General features: G+C 40.7%; 1 protein-coding gene across 1 annotated transcript in view; it reads left to right on the top strand.

The window, feature by feature from the left end:
• LOC149449761 (alpha-2-macroglobulin-like protein 1) overlaps positions 1-26,186 on the top strand; it is a 125,162-nt gene that overhangs the window by 38,165 nt on the left and 60,811 nt on the right. The window contains exons 12-16 of the mRNA XM_089692748.1: positions 362-592; positions 2,027-2,093; positions 7,438-7,583; positions 10,647-10,796; positions 20,936-21,103. Of these exons, the coding sequence (XP_089548874.1) occupies positions 362-592; positions 2,027-2,093; positions 7,438-7,583; positions 10,647-10,796; positions 20,936-21,103 (762 nt within the window). The remainder of the gene's footprint in view (positions 1-361; positions 593-2,026; positions 2,094-7,437; positions 7,584-10,646; positions 10,797-20,935; positions 21,104-26,186) is intronic.

Raw genomic sequence — 26,186 nt, 5'->3', positions numbered from 1 at the left:
CACCTAGGCTCTCCTGAGACAGCAACATACTCCAGGTTGAAGGGGTGAAATCTTGTGCAATTGTCCTACCACATGGATTCATGCTATTACTTACACTTCTACTTAGGGCTTCCACCATGACTCGGGATGTCCTGTATATAGCACTTCTGGGTCCCAAATTGGTGGCTGAAATCTGAGAAATTCAAATGCATTTAACTGAAATACATGCAATGTAATTGATGTAAGGGTTAATGAAATCAGGCCTGCATTAACATATGTCTTTTTAGATCTGCCTGGAGTTTAGATTTCATCTAAACAGTATTAGAAACCATTTTGAACAAAATGCCCTTCATAAATTAATGCACTTGTTTTATTTTTAAAGGCAAGGACAAACCTGCAGAAGTCGACATTTTTTCAAGACTTCAAGTTCCCTAGATATGGCGATGCACAACTGAATCTAAAACCCTTCTACTCCCGTTCTAAGAGCTTTCTGAAGCTCCACTCTGTGGACAGAGTCCTCCCATGCGAAGGGCAGCAGGAGGTGAAGGTGGAATTTATCATTAAACACACAGAGCTGAAGAATGAAACTGACCACTTAGACCTCCATTATATGGTGAGCACCTTGTCAGATTATTGTAAATTAAATTAAATGCCCAACCAAACCTCTATCCTCGATCCTGTCCCTACACTATTCACTTCACAAATGTGTGCCGGGTGCAGTGGGGCAGTGCTATTTATTAGCATTGCCCTTGGTTAAGATGACCACACAGATCATTCAGGGCAGGAGTGTCCAATCAGATGGCTGCTCCCCTGATGACAACTACACAAGCCTCAGAGGAACAAAAGATCCTCTCAACCTCTATTCCCTCTACACAGTGGCTGTCAGAATATCATCACTTAGAGAGAGGAGGCTGAACTGTCTACAATCTGGAATTAAAAAAAAAAAACTGCCGGAGGACACTACCTTAGGAAGCTGGGCTGGAGAATGACCCTTTTCAATGAAGAGTGTCACAGAGAAGCTGATTGGAGATCTATCTCTGGACATTGTGAGTAGGACCTTTTACCTAGACCTTCAGGGGTGCCTGTGCTTTAAGGGTCAGATACCAGAGGCTGTTACAACTGTGACTGACCTTACAGAGACTCAGATTAGCTGACTGTCCCCTCTACCTCCAGAAATACTTAAGGCTGCTACTGAAGAAGGTGGAGAATCTGTCCTCTAATGCCTTCGTATATTTTGGAGTATCCCGTACCCTCATCCCTCTACCTACCTGTGTTCAAGTACTGCAATAAATCTTGAAGGACACCACTAGACTGAGTCCGAATGTTGTCAACGTGCTTCTGGAGCTTGTACCTGGGCTGGCAGCCATTGATCACGTAAGAAGGGCCTGGTATATTTTCAGTAGACCATTCAAAATGCTAAGTTTTAAAGAGTGATTATATATCTTCTGTTGCAATTGCAAAGAAAACAGATTGTCTCAGAATTTTTTATAAAGATAATTTATTGTATATTAGGTCACACATTCAGTTATTAATTGTTTTTCTTCAAGGCTGAACACATTAGGATTGATTCACAACAGGCAAATAGGCAGTTCATTTTGCAAAGGAATTTTCCACAAAACTTAGTGAATGTGGTGGAATTTTACTTTGCAGTTTTGCTTGTACATGACTGGAATTTAAAAGTCAGCAGACCTTCATCTCATTTGCTAAGCTTTGGGGGTAATTTCCTTGCAAAGCAACATCCCTTCCAAAGTGAACAGTATATTCACTGTTAGTAAATCAACTCAATTCCTCCTTTTAGTTTTTTTTCTTTTCACTGAGGTCTTACACCCCTTATTCATTAATTATCTCTTGAGTTAATAACTCTTTAATTTTTGAAAATAACCAATTAACACCTTTTACCTGATTTTCTTGCAGTGGAATAACAGATAGGTGTAAACTCTCTATGTTCATACATTGTTCTTTTGTCTAAATCCTCAGTAACAACTAGTAAAGAACCAGAATAATATACATATTCAATTACATAAAAACAGCTAATTTTCTTTTATAGGTGACTTCTACAGGTTCTATATATGATTTTGGGTCTTTAAAAATTGGCTTCAATAGCAAAAGTAAAGGTAAGATTTTTTTCGAGTGGTACAAGATGGGTAATAGGGAAGTGTGTTTAAGTTAATTCATATAAATATACAGAACATAATATATATTTATAAATATATGGTTTTCGGAAGGTTTTAGTAGTCGAGAAATTAGCAACATTTGATGGTGTGGTGACCACAAGCCTCAGTGATGTGCCTCTTAAAACAGACTGTAGAAGTCAAAATCATAGCGACTACCATCAGTGTGGAATCCATATAGAAATGCAAGAAAGGCCCTTCTCCTTTCTTCTCATCTCCATAAAGGGGTTCCTTCATATGCTGACCACCACTGTATAATTATATTTCTTATAACGCCACCAGACACCAAGAAATATAACTCCTAGAAACCAAACATAGGACTTGTGTTGAAAAGCTTTCAGGCATCAGGCAAGTTTGACATTTACATAAAAGTCTACAGGGATGCAAAATCTGTTTAAAACAGGTCAGAAAGAGGTCAACTGCACCTTTCAAGGAATTTAAAATGATCTCAGAAGTGTCTCAAGCTGATCCCATCAACACAAGCCCAAGGCCCATTACCACAGGCCCTTATTGTGCTTGCTCTTTCCTCTTGCCCACTCTCGCTTTGTGTAGATGTAGAGGATAGTCCAGTACTATTGCCTTCCTGATGCAACTGCATAGGAAAGTCTGCCAACAAATATATAATGGCATGTATCCAGTCTGTAGTCTGTAAATACTTCTAGAAAAATATACTGTGCAGCACACCCTCTGAGGCAATTTGTTTGGAAGAATGACCATCACAAAAATGTGCAAAAATAGTGGGGACAGTGCCTGTATGTTGCTGCTTCTGTGCCAGTAGGTAACACCTGGTAACCTAGTAATTATAGTTTGTCAAGTAAATTAATTATTTTCCTTTAGATTTTAAACAAAAGGGCTGACTAACAAAAGCAAATGTGGGTGCAAAATGGTGTGGCATGCTAATAATCCAAAATAATTCTCCTCAAGAGCACTGGTGTCCAAATTGCAGCCCTATTCTTCCCTCGGACAGTAACAATTGGGTGTCAATCCCCCCACTGATACCAATGATGGGGCACTATTTCTCCCACTGACACCTACAGTGGGGTACTTTTACCCCCACTGACAGCAATGACGGGAGCACTATCCCTCCCACTAATTCCAATGATTGGACACTATTCCTCCTTCTCCTAACCACAGGAGTGCTATGTAATGTAATTTTTTTTACTCTCACTGACTACAGAACCTGAGGCATTATCTACACCCACTAGCCACAGTCCAACCCCCCTAAAGTCTGAAGGACAGTAAACTGGCCCTTAGTTGGAAAGTTTGGAGACCTCTGCTCAAGAGTATTGTCCCAATCTGTGACATGTACAGATTAATTCACTTATTCCTACTGGCTCGTTTAACGACAGTGTTTTCCTCTTAAAGCTACATTCACAATAGCCTTCTGTGTTTAGGTTAAGTACAAGAGAATTATCTGGGAAGCATAAAAACTGATTTTCAGATCAAGTTCACTTGCTTTTAAATGTACTTGCCTTTACATGTGCTTAAATGTGTTCAGAATATGTAAATTGCCCTTGAGTGTGAAGATTTGTGTTTTTTCTAAACACAGCTAAACAGAACACACCTAATTGCAGGTAAAAGCACATTGTGAACTATAATATCAAAATTGTTGCATTTATATTATTTTTAAATGTACAGTCAGGTCCATAAATATTGGGACATTGACACAATTCTAACATTTTTGGCTCTATACACCACCACAATGGATTTGAAATGAAACGAACAAGATGTGCTTTAACTACAGATTGTCAGCTTTAATTTGAGGGTATTTACATCCAAATCAGGTGAACGGTGTAGGAATTACAACAGTTTGCATATGTGCCTCCCACTTGATAAGGGACCAAAAGTAATGGGACAATTGGCTTCTCAGCTGTTCCATGGCCAGGTGTGTGTTATTCCCTCATTATCCCAATTACAATAAGCAGATAAAAGGTCCAGAGTTCATTTCAAGTGTGCTATTTGCATTTGGAATCTGCTGCTGTAAACTCTCAAGATGAGATCCAAAGAGCTGTCACTATCAGTGAAGCAAGCCATCATTAGGCTGAAAAAACAAAACAAACCCATCAGAGAGATAGCAAAAACATTAGGCGTGGCCAAAACAACTGTTTGGAACATTCTTAAAAAGAAGGAACGCACCGGTGAGCTCAGCAACACCAAAAGACCCAGAAGACCACGGAAAACAACTGTGGTGGATGACCGAAGAATTCTTTCCCTGGTGAAGAAAACACCCTTCACAACAGGTGGCCATATCAAGAACACTCTCCAGGAGGTAGGTGTATGTGTGTCAAAGTCAACAATCAAGAGAAGACTTCACCAGAGTGAATACAGAGGGATCACCACAAGATGTAAACCATTGGTGAGCCTCAAAAACAGGAAGGCCAGATTAGAGTTTGCCAAACGACATCTAAAAAAGCCTTCACAGTTCTGGAACAACATCCTATGGACAGATGAGACCAAGATCAACTTGTACCAGAGTGATGGGAAGAGAAGAGTGTTGAGAAGGAAAGGAACTGCTCATAATCCTAAGCATACCACCCTCATCAGTGAAGCATGGTGGTGGTAGTGTCATGGTGTGGGCATGTTTGGCTGCCAATGGAACTGGTATTTATTGATGATGTGACTGCTGACAAAAGCAGCAGGATGAATTCTGAAGTGTTTTGGGCAATATTATCTGCTCATAGTCTGCCAAATGCTTCAGAACTCATTGGACGCCGCTTCACAGTGCAGATGGACAATGACCCAAAGCATACTGCAAAAGCAACCAAAGAGTTTTTTAAGGGAATGTTATGCAATGGCCAAGTCAATCACCTGACCTGAATCCGATTGAGCATGCATTTCACTTGCTGAAGACAAAACTGAAGGGAAAATGCCCCAAGAACAAGCAGGAACTGAAGACAGTTGCAGTAGAGGCCTGGCAGAGCATCACCAGGGATGAAACCCAGCGTCTGGTGATGTCTATGCGTTCCAGACTTCAGGCTGTAATTGACTGCAAAGGATTTGCAACCAAGTATTAAAAAGTGAAAGCTTGATTTATGATTCTGTCCCATTACTTTTGGTTCCTTAACAAGTGGGAGGCACATATGCAAACTGTTGTAATTCCTACACCGTTCACCTGATTTGGATGTAAATACCCTCAAATTAAAGCCGACAGTCTGCAGTTAAAGCACATCTTGTTCGTTTCATTTCAAATCCATTGTGGTGGTGTATAGAGCCAAAAATGTTAGAATTGTGTCGATGTCCCAATATTTATGGACCTGACTGTAAATAAGACAATGCTCCCAAACCTACCATGTCGTCCTCAATCATTGTATCAAGCACATCGGGTGCTGGCCAACATGGGCCTGTCAGCACTCCACTATTCTGTAATTCCGTAATGACGTCGCTTGTGGTAAATCTTTATTAAACCAGCAAAAACACACTCAAAGTCTCCACCTACAAGCCACCTCTCTGATGCATTTTAACCTTATGGGCCTAGTTCTAGATATGAGTGTTTTTTTGTTGGCTCAAAGATTCGCCATACAGTCGTAGGCAAAAATATCAGCACCTCTGCATTTCTGTGCATCACTTCACCCAGAAAATTGTTGCAATTACAAATGTTTAGGCATTTTTATATTTATTTTTTTTGTTTGTATTGGTATGACACAAAAAAAGCAGAGAAACAAAAAGCTGAACCTGACACATTCCACGCAAAGCCCCACAAATGGACTAGACAAAATTATTGGCACCTTCTCAAAATTGTAAGAAATTATTGCATTCCAAGTTTGTGACGTTCCTGTAATTTGTAATTAAACTCACCTGTATCATTTAACAGGTGCTGATAATATAGAAATCACAGCGGCAACCAGTTAAAAATGTTAAAAATTAATTCAACCTTTCTGTTGTGTGTCTCTGTGTGCCACATGAAGCATGGAGAAGAGAAAGGGCAGCAAAGAATTGTCTGAGGATTCGAGGACAAAAATGATGGAAAAGCATAGATAACAATCTCAAGGTTACAAGTCCATCTTCAGAGATCTTAATGTTCCTGTGTCAACTGTGCTCAACATTGTCAAGATGTTTATAGCCCACGGCACTGTAGCTAATCTCCCTGGATGTAGATGAAAGAGAAAACTCAATCAAAGATTGCAAGGAAAGATTGTTTGAATGGCGGCTATTGAAGCTCGATCATCTTTCAGCCAAATTCAAGCTGACCTTCAGGCACAGGCAACAACTGTATCAGCTTGCACTGTATGTTGCCATCTGAATGAAAAGGGATGCTATGGTTGGGGACCCAGGAGGACCTCCCTGCTGTCACAGAAACCTAAAAAAGCCAGATTGGAGTTTGCCAAAACTTACCTGAGGAAGCCAAAATCTTTTTTGAGAGAATGTGCTGTGGACAGACTAAACAAAATTGCAGCTTTTTGGTAAAGACCATCATTCTACTGTTTTCAGAAAAGGCAATGAGGCCTTTAAAGAAAAGAATACAGTCCTTACAGTCAAACATGGTTCACTGATGTTTTCGGGTTGCTTTGCTGCTACAGGCACTGGATGTCTTCACCGTGTGCATGGCATTATGAAATCTGAAGAGTACTAAAGAATTCTGGGGTGCAATGTAGGGCCCAGTGTCAGAACGTTGAGTCTCCATTAGAGGTCATGGGTCTTACAGCAGGACAATGACCTAAAGCACACATCACAAAGCACCCAGAAATGGTTTCAGACAAAGTGCTGGAGAGTACTGAACTGGCCAGCAATGCGTCCGGATCTCAGTCCCATAGGGTACCTGTGGAAAGATCTAAAAACAGCAGTTGGGAAAAGAAACCTTCCAATCCGAGAGACCTGGAGCAGTTGGCGAAAGAAGACTGGTCCAAAATTCCAGTAGAGAGATGTAAGAAACTCATTGATCGTTACAGGAAGGGGTGTGCTACCAAATATTAAATTGAGGGTTCCAATAATTTTGTCCAGTCCATTTCTGGGGTTTTGTGTGGAATGTTTCAGATTTGTCTTTTTTGATTCTTCACTTTTTTTGTGTCATACCAATACAAACAAAAGAGAACACATGAGAATGCCTAAACAATCATAATTGCAACAATGTTCTGAGCAAAGTGGTGCTGACAGAAATACAGGGGTGCCAATATTTTTGGCCATGATTGTAAGTGACTTCATTGGTGTGGGGCCATCTACATATTTGTTTCTAATAAAATATAATGTTACCTAAAAAGTAAATTCAAAATGCAAAGCCCAAAAAAGTTGCCTTTTTTCTCTTCACTAGAACTTGCTAACCTCTAGTATTTGTTTTTTTCAAATTTTGCAGATCTGTATGGCAAGGCTACATTGAAGCTCCCATTAAGTGCAGGAAAATCTTCTACTCTGTGGACACTTGTGTACACTATGTTACCAGATGGAGACATTTTAGCCGACTCTGCAAACTATAAAGTTCAGAGATGCTTCAAGAATAGAGTGAGTGTTCTTGTTTGATTTTTCTGATTGTGCATATACATGGAAGTACCTATTTGTTGCTGTGGTATGTACGGAATTCACAGGCTTTTATACTCCAGAGCTGTGACAGTTCCCTTTTGTATACACGGTTTGCTGGATAGTACTTTCCCATTATAATTTGTATGTGCAGTTTTTTTTCAAAAAACTAAGTTTAAAAAATAGATAAATAAAGTGAGTGGCCTGAGCATGACCTATATTTTGTATTAATTTCAGATCCTAAAAGTGAACTTGTGGGTTCATCTTACTTTCTAAAGTGTCCCAAGGGTACCTGTGTGTACCAACTTACTCTAAAAATAAAACTGTTGTAATAGATCTGTATGTTCTAAAATGTTTGGTTAAAATGAACAATGTTGCAAGCAGGAATCGAGTCCACTTTCATCCCTATGGATGTCTGGCTGAAAGAATATCTGGGAACCAAAGGCCCCTTTCACATGAGTGGACAGATGGGGTCTACCTGTCTGTTTTTCAGGTGGACCCTGTCAGTCCATCTATAGACTTCTAATCTCAGGCATCCAATCAGATTCTGTGTGCCAAAAATCAGTTCCCCTTCCGTCCAGTGGATCAGATTGGATGACAATTGAGTGGAAATAGACAGGTGGTCCGTTTCCATTCGACCATCCCATTGAAATCAGCAGGCAGTGTTCGCCTGCTCAGCGGGGATCAGCAGAGAGATCCCCCGCTGAGCAAGTGGAGTACGCTAATGGATCCGTCCTGCCTAAAAGGAGCCAAAGACTGTCAACCTGTCTGGTGGAGGGTAGAATAGTCACTCTACGAGGATACAAACCAGTAACATGGGACTCCTATGTCATGTGGGCCCAGGTGTTAAACAAGACTTATCTGTAGACTAGGCCTGGAACCACCAAACAAAGTCGGGCCCCTTGTGTGTGTGCAAGTGTTTTCCAACATGAGCTAAAGGCTGTGGAATAGTGAACAGAAGGGGTGGTTTTATTACAGGGTCCCAGACCTTTCATCACTGAAAATGTTTAGTTAGGCTATGTGGCTGGAAATGGCTTAACAGCCTCCAACAAGGAGACACTACAAACATGTAGGCAGTTAAGTTAAAATACCTGCTGTATTGACTTGGGACAACTTGATGAGATGAGTCCGTAGGTTCACTGTAATTCCTTAAGATGGATAAGCTTGCTGCCTGTTAAAACAGTGTTTTGGGAACTTTAGTTGCATGTGTTCCATCATAATGATCTTTGTCATATCTAGGCTCTACCTTTTAACCCTTTTGCTGCCATTGATGAAAGATTTACATCTGCAACATTGGGGTTATTTACACAACCTTCAAGCTGTAATAGTTGCTGGGAGTGTGTGTGTACTCTTTTCCAGCTGACTGTCGGCTTTGTGTTGAATGTGATTAAACCAGCTGTAAACCAACTCGATCACTTCCACAACTACTAGAAAGTGATTTTCCCCCTTCCAAATTTGTTCCAGGCTACCCTGCCACATCTACAGGTGCCAGGGCAGGCATGTGTCATCGTGTAGAGTAGTGGGTGATCAGCTGATCATTCCTCCAGTGAATGATTCCAGAGGGGGCAAGCATTTTTTTTCCTCAAGGGTCAGAGCTATGCTTAATTAGCTACAGTGGAGTGCAGAGGTTAGATTAGGGGCATAATAGTCCTTGATGTCACCATAAAAGCACCTATCACCAGTATTATGCTATCATAATTATAGGGGCTTGTCAGCCCTATAAAGGGATAACAAAGTTAGGTGAAAAAAAAAAGTTTAAGTACTGTAAATTAAAGTAACATACAGTATAATTGCTAAATAAAACACACAAAGGATTCTTAACGCCTTAGTAAATGATCTCTCCAAAGCAAGGGGATATCTCCTCTAAGACAGTTGTCACCAGAAAACAGAAGTTGAGTGTTATACCGATTACACCATCAACAAAAGTAAAAGTTTGGATTTTCAATGATGCTTTTATTGATTCTTGAAAAACACAATACTAAGCATGACTTTTTGGGTATCACAATTTATTCTGAAATACAACCAAATCTTACATTCAGAACTCTTAATCATACATCATAAAACTATTCTTACATAATAAAATCACATTATAGCTGGTAATTCTTTTCAAAAATGGTTGAAGATAGTGGAACCATGCATATTACTTTGATTCTTTCCAGGTGTAATTTCTATTACATAACGTATTATTGTGCATATTAGAATTTAAAATGTTTACAAAATCCATATTTTCTCAACGTGTTTCATGAACAACGTCCACTTCTTTAGGAGAAGATTATTGATGGGTGTTGGTCTGGAATAATCTTCAACCATTATAAAAATCAAGTGTCATATTATCGTCTAGGTGTCCAACAAGTCCAAAGGGGCTAAGAGGTGAGGAAAGGATGCACAGAAGATATATAAAATGGGCAGATTATCCCTGCTGCCACAACCAAAGGATCACCCATGTGGCCCTATCATAATCTTCCGAATCCACCTCATTTCATCCACCAAATGTTCTCCTAAATGGATGCTTTGTTATTTCTCATAAGATAAATATTGATCACTGTCTCAGTGAGAGAGAGGCTCTTCTGTCTCACAAAGACACTGACACATATGTATTTATCTCTATATTTATCTCTTTGTTGTTTCATGTATAAGTTGCATGTTTTTACTATAAGTTCATGTTTGAAGAAGAACCCAGCGTGCTTTGAAAGCTCACACTACAGTCTATTTAGCTAGTCAACATTTAGTATCACTGTAAATCCAATCCCTTTAACAGAAGTGGATTAAACAATCGACTTCTGTTGAGCATGGAAGCTCACACACTGATCAAAAATTCAGCCAGTTCCTGCTAGCCCAATTTTGATCAGTGTATGGCCAGCTTAAATATAAACCTACTTGACAAAAAAAATGGACTTCCCATATCTTTATATACTGGAGACAATGATTACCAGGCCCAATTGTGTAAGGGAATTTTTCAAGCAGGACCATAAACAGTATACATACACTTTAAATCAATACTCTTATTTTGCCGTGCCATATCATTGTTGTCATTTATCACTTTGCCAGGTATCAGTCGGCTTCTCACCAGATGAGATCCTCCCAGGATCTGATGTGTCTCTTCAGGTTCAGGCTGCTCCTGGCTCTCTCTGTGGTCTCAGGGTGGTGGATCAGAGTGTGGTGTTACTGAAACCAGACAAGGAGCTGACTGCTGACAAAGTGAGTTCTGTAACCATTCAGAAGAAGGTTATTGCTGTATTGTGAAAATCTTTCTATATATACCCTGGTTACTTATTTGTTTTAACTAGCTGAGGGCATTAGGTGTACATGGTAAACATTTTCAATGAAACGCCATTATCCATATACCTTTGACTCTCCAATGAATACTGTAAGATTGAGTAAAGTACTCTCCAAATGGCGAGCTGATCTGCCAAAATTGTTGGAAGAGGACTGGGGCTAGTGTATAAGCCATTATGTTACTAATATGGTCTCAACCAATGATAGGTTTATCCAACTGAAATTTCTTCACAGAGCCAACTACACCCCTGCTCGCTTGGCCGCCATATATTCTACAGTGTGTGCTAGATTTCAGCTGAGGGTGCATTCTGTCACATGGTCTGGACATCCTAAGATCCAGCTCTTCTGGACTCCTGTCCTGGATGTGTAATGATACGTATGACCTAGCTTTGAGTTTGGACCCCAGAGTACTGCTGCTGGGGGTGCTGGATGGTGCAGAGCTGGGTTGTTATGTTAAGCAGTTTGGTTTTTTTTGCCTCCTTCTATGCCTATAGGGAGATCCTACTCAAGTGAAAGTCTCCCATGCTTCCTATTGTATCCTCCTAGCATGCAGCCATCAATACAGTATTACTTTTATATAAGTTGACCTACGAAAGTCATAATTGTACTAAGAAATTTGACAACATCTGGTAAGCCTGCATAGATTCTTGGGGCACACATGACTCTTCTCCTGTTTGAATATATCCATAGTTATATATTTTGGCCACTCTTCCCTGTACCCTTCCTCTCCCTCCCCTTCTTTCCTCCTTCCTTCCTTTTCTCCTCCTTTCCTTTTACTCCTTTCCTGGTCTCTCTTCTTCCCTCCTTTTCACTGCTGCACCCCTTGTTCCCAGCTATGTGTAGCACATGTCTGTAGCTAACTGCCTTCTATTATGTACCCCTGCAAATTATATAATTCTGTTTCTATCTAATTCTATTACGTTACTGCTTCGGTAATCTTAAACTTTGCACATTGTACTAAGTACAATATCCTTTTTTTCAATTAAATATTTCTGTGGAAAAATAATTCAATTACTTTTGTTGTTCTCCTCTTGCCCTGTTCTTCTCTCACTGCTGTTCTCTGGCTATTTTTGCTGCCAAATCCAAGCTGTTAAAATGACAGTGGGGAATCTCTATCTCAGCAACTGCAGCGTTTAACAACTTCCCTAACACCCTATACCAGAACTACTTGTAAAGGGCAGCAGGGCAGTGCAAAATCACATGTGTATATACAGTATGTGATTTTGCATTTCCGGGTAGGGGGCGTGCACGCTGCCCTACCCGCGCCACCATTGGCGGCTACAGCTGTCGATCACTGGATCCTGGCCAGAGATTCCCCACTCGCAGATTCCCTGCCCACACCCAGCGATCGCCGAGGAACACTGGCAGGGGAGAGGTCTGTATGTAAACAATACAGATCTCTCCTCTGTCAGTACCAGCATGCTGCTTTGTATTGCTCAGCATAGCAGAGCAATACAACGCAGCATGCTTACATAGTAAAGCACACACAGACAACATAGAATAACAGCACACAGTTAACCTTTTGATCACCCCAGATGTTAACCCCTTCCTGCCCAGTGTCATTAGTACAGTGTCAGTGGTTTTTATTAGCATTGATCACTGTATTAGTGTCACTAGGGATGTCAGTGGCTGTTGGTCAGTCAACCCCCACCCCGTGTCAGAATGCCCGCTACAGTCCCACAGTGAAGGAAATAAGTATTTGATCACTTGCTGATTTTGAATGTTTGCCCACTCACAAAGAAATGATCAGTCTAAAAATCAAATGGTAGGTGTATTGTAACACTGAGAGACAGAATAGCAACACAAAATTCAAAAGAAATGCATGTCTAACAAATTATGCATTGATTTGCATGTTCATGAGAGAAATAAGTATTTGATCCCCTATCATTCAGCAGTATTTCTGGCTACCAGGTGTCTTTCATACAGGTAACATGCTGTGATTAGTAGCAGACTTATAAAGGGAGTGCTGCTAATCTAATTTTGTTACCTGTATAAAAGACACCTGTCCACAGGAGCAAACAAACAATCAGATTCCAAACTATCCACCATGGCAAAGACCAAAGCGTTGTCCAAGGATGTCAGGGACAAGTTTGTAGACCTACACAAAGCTGGACTGGGTTACCAAACTATCACCAAGCAGCTTGGTGAGAAGGTGACAACAGTTGGTGCAATCATGCGCAAATGGAAGAAACACAAAACAACTGTCAGTCTCCCTAGGTCTTGTGCACCATGCAAGATCTCACCTCATGAAATGTCAATGATCATGAGAACAGTGAGGAATCATCCCAGAACTATACTTGAGGATCTTGTTAATGATCTCCAGGCATCTGGGACCACAGTCACCAAGAAAACAATTGGTAACACACTACGCCAACAAGGATTGAAATCCTGCAGTGCTCACAAGGTCCCTCTGCTCAAGAAAGCACATGTACAGGCCCGTCTGAAGTTTTCCACTGAACATCTGAATGATGCAGAGGATGCCTGGTTGAAAGTGTTGTGGTCAGATGAGACCAAAATCGAGCTCTTTTGCATCAACTCAACTCGCCGTGTTTGGAGGAGGAATGCTGCCTATGACCCCAAGAACACCATCCCAACTGTCAAACATGGTGACGGAAACATTCTGCTTTGGGGGTGTTTTTCTGCTAAGGGGACAGGACAACTGCACCGCATTAAAGGGACTAAGGATGGGGAAATATACTGTCAAATTTTGGGTGAGAACCTTCTTCCCTCAGACAGGGTATTGGAAATCGGTCATGGATGGGTGTTTCAGCATAACAATGACCCAAAACACATGGCCAAGGCAACAAAAGAGTGGCTCAAGAAGAAGCACATTAAGGTCCTGGCGTGGCCTAGCCAATCTCCAGACCTTAATCCGATTGAAAATCTGTGGAGGGAGCTGAAAGTTTGAGTTGCCAAAGTCAGCCACCAAATCTTAATGACTTGGAGAGGATCTGCCAAGAGGAGTGGGCCAAAATCCATCCTGAGATGTGTGCAAACCTGGTGGCCAACTACTGGAAACACCTGACCTCTGTGATTGCCAACAAGGGATTTGCCACCAAGTACTAAGTCATGTTTTGTGAAGGAGATCAAATACTTATTTCCCTTATGCATTTCTTTTGACTTTTTTGTTGCTATTCTGTCTCTCAGTGTTATAATACACCTACCATTCGATTTTTAGACTGATAATTTCTTTGTGAGTGGGCAAACATTCAAAATCAGCAGGAGATCAAATACTTATTTCCTTCACTGTAGTTAGGCACATATTTAATCCCTTGATCGTCCATGTTAGCTCCTTTCAAGCAAGTGTCATTAGAACAGTGGCAGTATATAGTATTATCACTGTTCACAGTATTAATGTCACTGGCAAAGTCATTGGCAGTTAGTGTCAGATTGCCAGTGGCACTCCTGCAGTCCCATTATAAGTCGCTGACCACCACCATTAGTAAAAAAATAAATAAAAAATTCCAGTATATATACTATAGTTTGTGGGCACTATAACTTTCACACAAACCAATCAATATACACTTATTGGGATTTTTTTTAATCAAAAACATGTAGCTGAATACATTTTGGGCAAATTTTATGAAGACATTTTTTTTATTGGATATGTTTTATAGTAGAAAGTAAAAAATATTTTATCAACATTTCTGGTCTTTTTTCGTTTACAGTGCCTTGAAAAAGTATTCATATCCCTTGAAATTTTCCACATTTTGTCATGTTACAACCAAAAACGTAAATGTATTTTATTGGGGTTTTATGTGATAGACCAACATAAAGTGGCACATAATTGTGAAGTGGAAGGAAAATGATACGTGGTTTTTAAAATTTTTTACAAATAAATATCTGATAAGTGTGGGGTGATTTGTATTCAGCCCCCTTTATTCTGATACCGCTAACTGAAATCTACTGGAACAAATTGTCTTCAGAAGTCACCTAATTAGTAAATAGAGTCCACCTGTGTGTGATTTAATCTCAGTATAAATACAGCTGTTCTGTGAAGCCCTCAGAGGTTTGTTAGAGAACATTAGTGAACAAACAGTATCATGGAGGCCAAGGAACACACCAGACAGGTCAGGTATAAACATATAAGAAGCTTGTATCACAACATACCCCTGAACCAAACCATTAAATTTGTATTGCACCTATAGTGGGTGCTATATTTTCCACTAACTATACTGGTTGCTGGGAGATGGAGGGACGTGGTGACGACCACGTGGTTTGCCGCGGAGGAGCGTTGGGAAGAGGAGAAGCCGGCGTCCGGAGGGGAGATAGAGCCGTTGTTTTGCTCTCGGCTCGCTCCCAGTGGATGTGGAAGTACGAGGCATGGAAAGAGAGATCCGGAGGAATCCCTCCAGAGAGAGGACACAGTAAGGAGAAGCTCGGCCCCAGAAGGAAAAGCCTGAAGCCTGCCTCACAGAAGAGGTAAGGAGAGGGGAAGGTGAGTGAGAGCGGTTGGGCTGGACTGTTATCTGATATCCAGTGTACACTGCACAGCATGCAAGTAGTTGGGAGAGATTCCCAGGGGGTCTGAAGGTGCAGAGGATACAGAGTGGAGCAGGGGGACCTAAAAGACATAAAAATTAAGGGAAAAGGACATCCAAAAGGAGTAGTGGGTCAACAAAAATTATTAACATACCCCAGTGCTTTAAACAAGAGAGGAAAGTCTCACCAGTGGCATGAAAAATAAAAATGTTAAAGGAAGTGGGCCTAAGGGCTTCCAAACAGGTACGATAAAAAAATTTACTTCACAGGGGAATGTGACGCCAGAAAGATCTCAGGGAGCAAGTGAAAGAAGTGAAATGGAAATTAGTATGGAAAGCACCCCTAGACTATCCCTGGGAATGGTTAATAGCAGCCAACAAACGATAGAGAATGGAGGCGAAAGAACATGAAGAAGAACTACATATGCCAAATAAAAAAGAAATGGCAGAAATGTTTAAAAATTTGGAAAAATCAATAAAGCAGGAGATGGAGATAATACAGAAAGATTTGTGGCATCTGTTATCTAGAGTGGAAGAAACGGAGGAAAAAGTTAAAAATCATGCCTAAATTATTTCGAAATTGGAAAAATGGACAATAGAAATGAGGAAAGAACAAAGGCAGCTGCTTTATAAGATGGAGGATCAAGAAAATAGGGATAAGAGAAACAATCTAAAGGGAACAACATGTAAAATATTACATACTATAATGGATAGATCTGTCTCAGAGTTTCTTAAATTGGATGGTGTCTACAGAATAGGAAAGTTCCAACAAGAGAGAGATAAAGAAAAACCGAGCGATATAGTTGTGCAATTCCACAATTATGGGGATAAAGATGAGATATGGAAGAAGATCAAAGGAAGAACGAGCATTAAGTATGGAGAGATAAACATTCAGATTTTCTCGGATTTATCAGTTGGGACACTGTTGAGAAGGAGATCTTTGAGGCCATTAATGGAACAGATGAAAAGACAAAATGTGCAATATAGATGGGGCTTCCCGGCGTGTTTAATAGGATGGAAAAATGGAGTTACTGCAACTTTGAGATTCCCTGAAGATATGAGAGATTTTTGTGACAGACTTGAACTGCAGAGAATGGAGATACCTGGATGGGAAGAAGGACAGATATGGGCTATGGGAAAAAAGAACTGGCAGCTAATTAGAAGGAAAAAATAGAGAGTGGAGAGGGTGGGAGGAGAGGTATGGAGGAGGACTTTTTTTTCCCCTCTTTCTCCATCCATCTCCTTCCAGCCTCCCACTCGGAGAGTTTGTAAGAAATACTCTGATTTAAGATAAATAGAGAGTCACTAGGGAGGGGGGCGAGTCGTACAGGGGCGGAGCTCTACCTCAAAGTTTGAATCAAGGGTGGGATTAGGCCCATAAATGATTCCTAGGCAAATTATAAGCCTAACAGGGGGGAGCGTGGGAAGGGGGGGTGGGGGGGAGGAGTGGGGTGGGGGGAGGTGGGGGGGAGGGGTATGGGAGTTAGGTTAACACTCTGTGATTTGAGGGGAGACACATTAGTAAAGAGTGAAGGGGAGAGGGGACGGAGGAGAGAAGAGGAGGTAAAAGAAGAATGGAAGAGATAGTTTGTAACTTATAATGTAAATGGGTTAAATAGCCCCGGGAAGAGATGCAGGTTGTTTAAGGAGTTACAGCATAGATTATCGGCAGTGGTTTTTTTTACAGGAGTCAAATCTGGAGATAGAGACTAATGTGAAATTAAATTCTAGACAATATCCCTTATGGTTCTATGCAGAGCAAAGGGGGTGGCAATAGGGTTCGCAAAGAATGTAAGATTTGAGTTGGAGGACAGAGTGACAGATCCTGAAGGGAGATTTTTGTTCTTAAAGGGTAAATTGCAAGAAATAGAGTGTACAGTAGCTAATATTTATTGTCCAAATAAGAAGCCGGAGATATTCTTGAAAAATGTCTTGAAAAAATTGATGGATTTTAAAAAAAAGTGGTTTCATCGTGGCAGGAGATTTTAATCTTTGCATGGATTTGCAGATGGATGCAACCTCTCCTGTGCAGAGGGAGGAAAGTAGGTGTCTGAGATAATTGAAGAAGATGATATATGAATGTCAATGGGTTCATATATGGAGAATTAAACATATGAAGGATAGAGACTACACTTTTTTCTCACATGCACATGAGAGGTATTTGAGATTGGATTATATATTATTAGAACATTGATTTAAAGAGTCTTTGATCAAAGTAAAAATTGAAGCAATATCAATATTGGATCATGCTCCTGTTACGATGAAATTAATATGGGGAAAGGAACTGAAAGGAGGAACAGTATGGAGGTTGAATGAGGCACTTCTCCTGGATCAAGAGACCGATCAAAAAATTAAGGAAGAAACAGATCGATTCTTTGAGGAAAATGATACCGGAGATGTGTCAGTGGCTACAGTATGGGAAGCTTACAAGGCTTATATTAGAGGAATCCTTATTGCGAGCGGGGCAAAAAAGAAAAGGGAAAGGAGAGAAAAAATTAACGGGCTCCTCAAGGAACTCTTTGAATTAGAACAAATGCATAAAAGTAGAATAACAAAAGAGATAATGCAGATGGTAATAAATAAGAAAAACTAATGGAAGAAGAAAAGAGAAGAGTTTTTAAAAAATGATAAGTGAGAGATATAGATGGGGAGATAGGCCTGGAAAGTATTTAATGAGGGCTCAGAGGAAAAAAAAGGCTAGGAATTATATAGAAAAAATAAGAGATTCCAAGGGAGAGTTGGTTCATTCAACCAAAGATATTGCCAGGGTGTTTAAAGAATATTATAGTAAGTTATTTAATATTACTTCCCATAATCCTATAAATAATGATGGAGTAGGGAAAATCGAAATAAGGCTGACATATTTAAAAAACGCAGCATTATCAAAATTAAGCGAAGTACAACTGAATTCCCTAGAGTTAGAAATAACAGAGGAAGAAATACAAGTAGCATTAAAAAGTACCATGGTTGCGAAAAGTCCAGGGCCAGATGGATATACTGTGAGGTATTATAAAAAATACAAAGAACTATTAGTACCCAAATTGAAGACATATATGAATGCACTGGGGGGAGAGATGGAAATGAGACGAGAATCCCTACAGGCACATGTGTTCCTTATTCATAAAGAAGGAAAGGATGTCACTCAATGTTCAAGCTATAGACCAATTTCATTATTTAACACAGATACTAAACTATATGCGAAGGTCCTAGCAAATAGGTTGAAAGATTTAATGCCTGAATGGATACATATGGACCAGGTAGGTTTTGTTTCAGGGAGAGAGGGCAGAGACAATGGGTTGAGATCTTTGCTCCTCATACAGAAAAGTAGAAAATAGAGAACCCCGGTGGTAGTGCTTTCAATTGATGCCGAGAAGGCATTTGATAGAGTGGATTGGAGATATATGATGGATACTTTGGAAGTACTAGGCTTGGGTGTCAGAATGAGAGAGTGGATAAGGAAGTTATATAGTATGCCCTCTGCAGCAATCATGGTTAATGGGGATTTATCAGAGTATTTTGGGATGTTAAATGGAACAAGACAGGGATGCCATTGTCCCCATTATTGTATGTTTTGTCATTGGAATCTTTGCTGTCTACAATAAGGAATAATACAGACATAAGGGGAATATGGATAGGAGACACAGAGCATAAGGTGGCAGCTTATGCGGATGATTTGCTGTTTTATGTGGGGAACCCCAGGATAACATTGCCAAATTTAATGAAGACACTGAAAGAATATGGGAAGATATCAAATTTAAAAAGGGAAAATATACGTGGAATGATGTTTGTGCCATAAATGTGTTAATGTTTTTAAAAGAATAAGTTTGTATAATATATCTGCTTGAAAATTAATAAATATTTAAATAAAAAAAATGCTCTTTTTGGTCATATAGGGGACCATCTTCTCAGGTTCTCTTAGAATGTTACTCCCCTCCAGCAGCTCTCCATTAGTATGGCCATAAGCTATAAGCTACCATTCCATTGTAGCTCTGGCTGTATGTTTAGGATCGTTGTCCTGCTGGAACGTGATCCTCCGCCCCAGTCTCAAGTCTTTTGCATACTCTAACAGGTTTTCTTCTAAGATTGCCTCGTATTTGGCTTCATCCATCTTCCCATAAACTCTGACCAGCTTCCCTGTCCCTGCTGAAGAAAAGCATCATCACAACATTATGCTGCCACTACCATGTTTCACAGTTGGAATGGTGTGTTCAGGGTGATGTGCTGTGTTAGTTTTCTGCCACACACAGTGTTTTGCTTTTAGGCAAAAATGTTCCATTTTGGGCTCATTTTACCAGAGCACCTTCTTCCACATGTTTACTGTGTCCCCCACATGGCTTTTTGCAAAATGCAAATGGGACTTCTTATGGCTTTCTTTCAACAATGGCTTTCTTCTTACCACTCTTCCATAAAGGCCAGATTTGTGGAGTGCACGACTAATAGTTGTCCTGTGGACAGATTCTCCCACCTGAGCTGTGGATCTCTGAAGCTCCTCCAGAGTTACCATGGGCCTCTTGGCTGCTTCTCTGATTAATGCTCTCCTTGCCCAGCCTGTCAATTTAGGTGGACAGCTATGTCTTGGTAGGTTTGCAGTTGTGCCATACTCTTTCCATTTTTGGATGATGGATTGAACAGTGCTCCGTGAGATGTTCAAAGCTTGGAATATTTTTTTATAACCTAACCCTGCTTTAAACTTCTCCACAACTTTATCCCTGACCTGTTTGGTGTATTCCCTGGCCTTCGTGATGAGGTTTGTTCATGAATGAACAAACCTTTGAGGGCTTTCACAGAACAGCTGTATTTATACTGAGATTAAATTACACGCAGGTGGACTCTATTTACTAATTAGGTGACTTCTGAAGGCAATTGGTTCCACTAGATTTTAGTTAGGGGTATCTGAGTAAAGGGGGCTAAATACAAATGCACATCACACTTTTCAGATATTTATTACAATATTTTAAATAAATTACACAATTTTGAAAACTATGTATCAGTTTCCTTCCACTTCACAATTATGTGTCACTTTGTGTTGGTCTATAACCTAAAATCCCAATAAAGTACATTTATGTTTTTGGTTGTAACATGACAAAATGTGGAAAATTTCAAGGGGTATGAATACTTTTTCAAGGCACTGTAAAAGCCGCTAGCTATAATCACATATAAAATCTGTCAGGCTGGTTGTGCCCAATTTGGTTGATTGATCAATTTGGGCACATTCAGCTTGCCCATACATGGTTCTAATCTCGGCTGGTCCCTGCTGAACCAAACGTGATTCAAACTTTATATGGCTTGCTTTAGAAACAAATACATGGAAACAAACATTTAAAACACTGAAAAAAAATGTGTATTGTTAATATTATTAAAACTTAGTATTGTTATTATTATTAAAAATAACAATAAGAACAACAATAATATTATACATTCCTTTTAAACTTTAGATTGTTATACACGTTAGTTGTCTATAAAGTGATACAAAGGAACTCAAATGTAACACAGGGTGGAGCCTCATTTTTTACATTACATTTTTAAAAATTAATTTTTATTTTGTTGCTAGATTTTTCATGTACCGCTTTTTCTTTTAAGGTTTTTAATCTATTTCCATCCCGGAATAGTGGAGGGTATGACTATCGTATCAGGGAGGACCTTGATAATCCATGCAGACCTTTTGAAGATGAAAGAAGGATAATGTTTACGTACTATTCATATCGCCGTTATGGTAACATGGGTGTGGATGTGCACAGTTTATTTGAGGTAAGCAAACCAATACCCAAAATACATAACCATAAATGTTAATGAATACGTGAAGTTGAACAGTACACACTAGCCTTTCTGTCCCCTTTCTCCTACAACCTAAAGCACCCTACCATCCCCCTCCCCAGATGTACACTCACTTGCATCCTATGGCTGCCATCTGCTCCAACCTTCACATGCCTTGGTTGACATCTCCTTCCCAATTGTCTATTTTAATGCTTTTCTATGGAGACTGAGAGGCATGTCCAGAGGAAAGATTTTGGTGTGAAGATTGAGCCGGATGGTGGACTTGGGATGTAGAATGTATATATCTAGGGAGGGGGAGTTGCATTAATTTGGAGGGGTGAGGCAGAAAAGATAGGTACACTTATGCAAGGAGATCTTGGATAGCCAGCCTATACCATGTGAACCGGGCATATAGAAAACCGTTTTCTGTCTCTCTATACATTGTTACAATGTTCTAAGAGAGCTTAAGACCAGTAAAACAAAATAGTCTCTGTAACACAGGTGACCAACTCAGATGGATATTACTTTGGGCACCAGAGGTTGTGTTCCTACTGGCTACTAACCCCTAACCTAACCCTGACTGAAATGTACCATTATGCCCATTATTTTTACTAGTTAAATGTTGGAACTGTGTCCCCCAAGACCCCAAACCAACATATGAATATCCTTAGATATTAAAACTGGACTGAAAGAACAACTGTTTCAGCGCTTCAAAGGGGTTGAATGCCAGGAAACAGCCAGGGAATCAAACATGCTATTGGCATAGGAACCAGGTCTTAATGGTGCAGCCCTCCTCTGACTGGGGGATCAACCAAAAACTGGAAAAAGAAACACCTAGCGCATTATGCAAGTTTTTTTTTTTAATTAGAAACAAAAAACATACTCACAAAATGAGATGTGTATAAAAGCCTGTAAAACCACTGAGATGGCCCAACGTGATGGCAGAGTACCTGATTGGTGGGGAGGTCGACCCTCTAATGCATTTCAGGGACATGTCCCCTTTCTCAGAGCTAAAGCCCCAAAGGTTTGTGCCCTACTAAATATGTGTGTCATAGGTGCTGCCTATCACCTGGCCCCTCCTCTCTGCCTCAAAGAGGGAGTGGATAAATGGAGATGAAAAAAATAATATATATATATACAGGTGAAACTTGAAAATTAGAATATCGTGCAAAAGTTCATTTATTTCAGTAATGCAATTTAAAAGGTGAAACTAATATATGAGATAGACTCATTACATGCAAAGCAAGATAGTTCAAGCCGTGATTTGTCATAATTGTGATGATTATGGCTTACAGCTCATGAAAACCCCAAATCCACTATCTCAGAAAATTAGAATATTACATGCAATCAATAAAACAAGGATTGTACATAGAACAATATCGGACCTCTGAAAAGTATAAGCATGCATATGTACTCAGTACTTGGTTTGGGCCCCTTTTGCAGCAATTACTGCCTCAATGCGGCATGTCATGGAAGCTATCAGCCTGTGGCACTGCTGAGGTGTTATGGAAGACCAGGATGCTTCTCAAGAGAGAATAAATTCAGTTCCTCTAATCTTTCCTCATAGCCGAGCTCCTCCATGCCTCCTATCAGTTTGGTTGCCCTTCTCTGTACTTTCTCCAGTTCCCCAATGATCTTTTTGTGAATTGGTGCTCAAAATTGAATTGCCTATTCCAGATGAGGTCTTACTAATGATTTGTACCGGGGTAAAATGATATCTCTCTCTCTCTGGAGTCAATACCTCTTTAGAAACTGCAGCTTGGCATTGCATGCCATTATTAAGCTTGTGATCTACCAGAACTCCCAGATCCTTCTTCACCATTGATTCCCCCAGTTGTACCCACCCCCAGTATGTATGATGGATGCATATTCTTAGCCCCCAAGTGCATAACCTTACATTTATTAACATTAAACCTCATTTGCCACATAGTTGCCCAATTAAACAGTGCATTGATGGATTGGCTTGTAAATTGGAGGCATCTTATAAGGACGTTATTCCACTGCACAGCTTGGTGTCATCTGCAAAGACTGAATTGTGGTTTTCAATCCCAGACCCTATATTGTTTATAAATATATTAAAAAGCAAGGGTTCCAAACACTGAACCTTGCGGTACACCACTGACAACTCTAGACCATTCAGAGTATGAATCATTAACCACTACTCTCTGAATACAATCTTTTAGCCAGTTTTCTATCCATTTACATATGGATTTTCCTAGCCTGTAGACTTTACCTTACACATTAGCCGTGTGTGGGGAACTGTGTCAAATGCTTTAGCAGAATCCAGGTATACCACGTCCACCGCCACCCCTCTGTCCAAGGTTTTGCTCAACTCCTCATAAAAAGAAATCAGATTTGTTTGACAACTTCTGTCTTTCATGAATCCATGATGTATGTTAATTAAAATATTTTTTCCAGCAAGAACTCATCTATGTGGTCTTTTATTAAACTCTCCAGTATCTTCCCAACTATAGAAGTTAAACTAACAGGATTATAATTACTTGGTAAATATTTTGACCCCTTTTTAAATATAGGCACCACATTGGCCTTACGCCAATCCAGTGATACTATGCCAATCATTAAAGAGTCCCTAAAAATGAGAAACAATGGCTTTGAAATGACAGAGCTTAATTCTTTGAGGACCCATGGGCAGGGGCGGACTGACCATTTGTAACTTGGGCACTGCCCGGGGGCCCGGGTCAGTAGGGGGCTCCATGAGATGCCCCTGGTACCTTTTTCATAGGCTTTTTTGAGTTTGGGCAAGGACACAGGGGCCCCATGATCCCCTATTGCCCGGGGGCCCCATGAGTTGTCAGTCCGCCCCTGCCCGTGGGTGTATGCCATCCAGTCCAGGTGCTTTATTCACTTTTATTCTATCTAAATATTTCTGGATCATGTCAGTTGTGAGCAATTGTGTTTCAATCGTAATAAGCTCTGCCTGGTTTGAGATTACCAGGTCCAGCAGAGCATCATTCCTAGTTGGGGCCTCTATGAACTGGACCATAAAATTGTCCTGTAGTAGGTTTATACATTTTTGTCCTTTAACTGTTCCTGCAGTACCATTACTCCAGTCAATTTCTGGGTAGTTAGAATCCCCTATTATTATCACTGTCCCAGCCCTTTTGATCTGTGCAAGGAGCTGAGACTCCACCTCCTCATTAACACTAGGAGGCCTATAACAAACTCCAATGATTACCTTTGTAGTATGCACCCCCATGTGCAGTTCCACCCATAATGCTTCAGCCTTATCACACTCTCCATCAACTAGCTCCTGTTTCACACTTGCTCTGAGATCACTTCTCACATAGAGACAGACACCACCACCTTTCCTTTTTACCCTGTCTCTCTGAAAGAGAACAGCCAGGAATATTAATGGCCCAGTCATGTGAAGAATTAAGCCAAGATTCAGCAATACCAATTAAATCATAGTTCTGTTCATGCACCAAAGCTTCCAACTCACCTATTTTGCTTGGCAGACTTCTGGCATTGGTGAACAAACACATTAACACCTTGTGCACACGTATTTTGCATATTTTGTATTTTCATACAAATGGTACCAATTCCAATGGTTGCTTGTAACATGGGAACCTTCTTATCATCCGCCATAGCCCTCCCTCCATCTTTCCCCATTCCACCCACTAATAAGGACTGACCCCTGTCTGATCTATCTACCCCATTATAATCTAATTCTCCCTCCCCTCTTGATCCTAGTTTAAATACTCATCCAGCCGTCCCATAAACCTCTCCCCCAGCACAGCAGACCCCCTTCAATTTAGGTACAAACCATCTCTAGCATATAGGCTGCACCCCAATGAAAAGTCATCCTGGTGCTCTAGAAACCCAAATCCTTCCCTCTTACAACAAGTCTTTAGCCATGCATTTAGTTCTCTAATCTCCCCCTGTCTTTTCTGAGTTGCACATGGCACAGGTAATATTTCAGAGAATATCACCTTGGAGGTCCTTCCCTTCAACTTACAGCCTAGTTCTTTAAATTAATTCCTAAGGAGCCTCCACCTTCCAGGTGTTCTGTCATTGGTTCCAACATGGACCAAGACAGTTGGGTCATGCCCAGCTCTTCCCAGTAATTTATCAACCCGGTCCACCACATGACGAACCCTGACACCAGGCAGACAGCAAACCATTCGGTTAAGGTGATCCTGGTGACAAATTATCTATCAGTCCTTCTGATTATAGAATCCCCTACTACTACCAACTGTCTAGGCCTTCCTGCACTACCCTCACCACCCCTCCCAGATGGTCTGCCCTCACGGCTGTTAGGGATAGCAGTGACATCCAGACTTCATGAACAAACTTCATGAGGGTGGCCTGAGGGCCCGACGTCCTCTAGTGAGCCCTGTGCTCACTGCCCAGCACCATAGAGCTTGACTGGCATTTGCCATTGAACACCAGAATTGGCAGGCCCACCACTGGCACCCTGTGCTTTTCACAGATGAGAGCAGGTTTACCCTGAGCACGTGACAGATGTAAAAGGGCCTGGAGAAGCCATGGAGAATGTTATGCTGCATGTAACATCGTTCAGCATGACTGTTTTGGTGGTGGGTCAGTGATGGTCTGGTGAGGCATATCTATAGAGAGACACACAGACCTCTACAGGCTAGACAGTGGCACCCTGACTGCCATTGGGTATTGGGATGAAATCCTTGGACCCATTGTAAGACCTTATGCTGGTGCAGTGGGTCCTAGGTTCCTCCAGGTGCACAACAGTGCCTCATGTGGTGAGAGTATGCAGGCAATTCCTGGAGGATGAAGGAATTGATACCATTGAATGGCCCCCATGCTTGCCTGACCAAAATCCAATAGAACACCTCTGGGATGTCATGTTTTGTTCCATCCGACACCGCCAGGTTGCACCTCAGACTGTCCAGGAGCTCAGTGATGCCCTGGTCCAGATCTGAGAGGAAATATCCCAGGACACCATCCGTCGTCTCATTAGGAGCATGCCCCGACATTGTCAGTCATGTATACAAGCACATGTGGGCCATACAAACTACTGAGTACCATTTTAAGTTGCTGCAATGAAATTTCAGCGAAATGGACTAGCCTGCTGCATTATTTT

The sequence above is a fragment of the Staurois parvus genome, unplaced genomic scaffold (genome assembly GCF_062004578.1).
Source record: "Staurois parvus isolate SC_StPar_1 unplaced genomic scaffold, SC_StPar_1.0 ptg000604l, whole genome shotgun sequence".
Lineage (NCBI taxonomy): Eukaryota > Metazoa > Chordata > Amphibia > Anura > Ranidae > Staurois > Staurois parvus.
The sequence above is the reverse complement of the archived record's forward strand: the minus strand, read 5'-3'. Positions and strand labels throughout refer to the sequence as shown.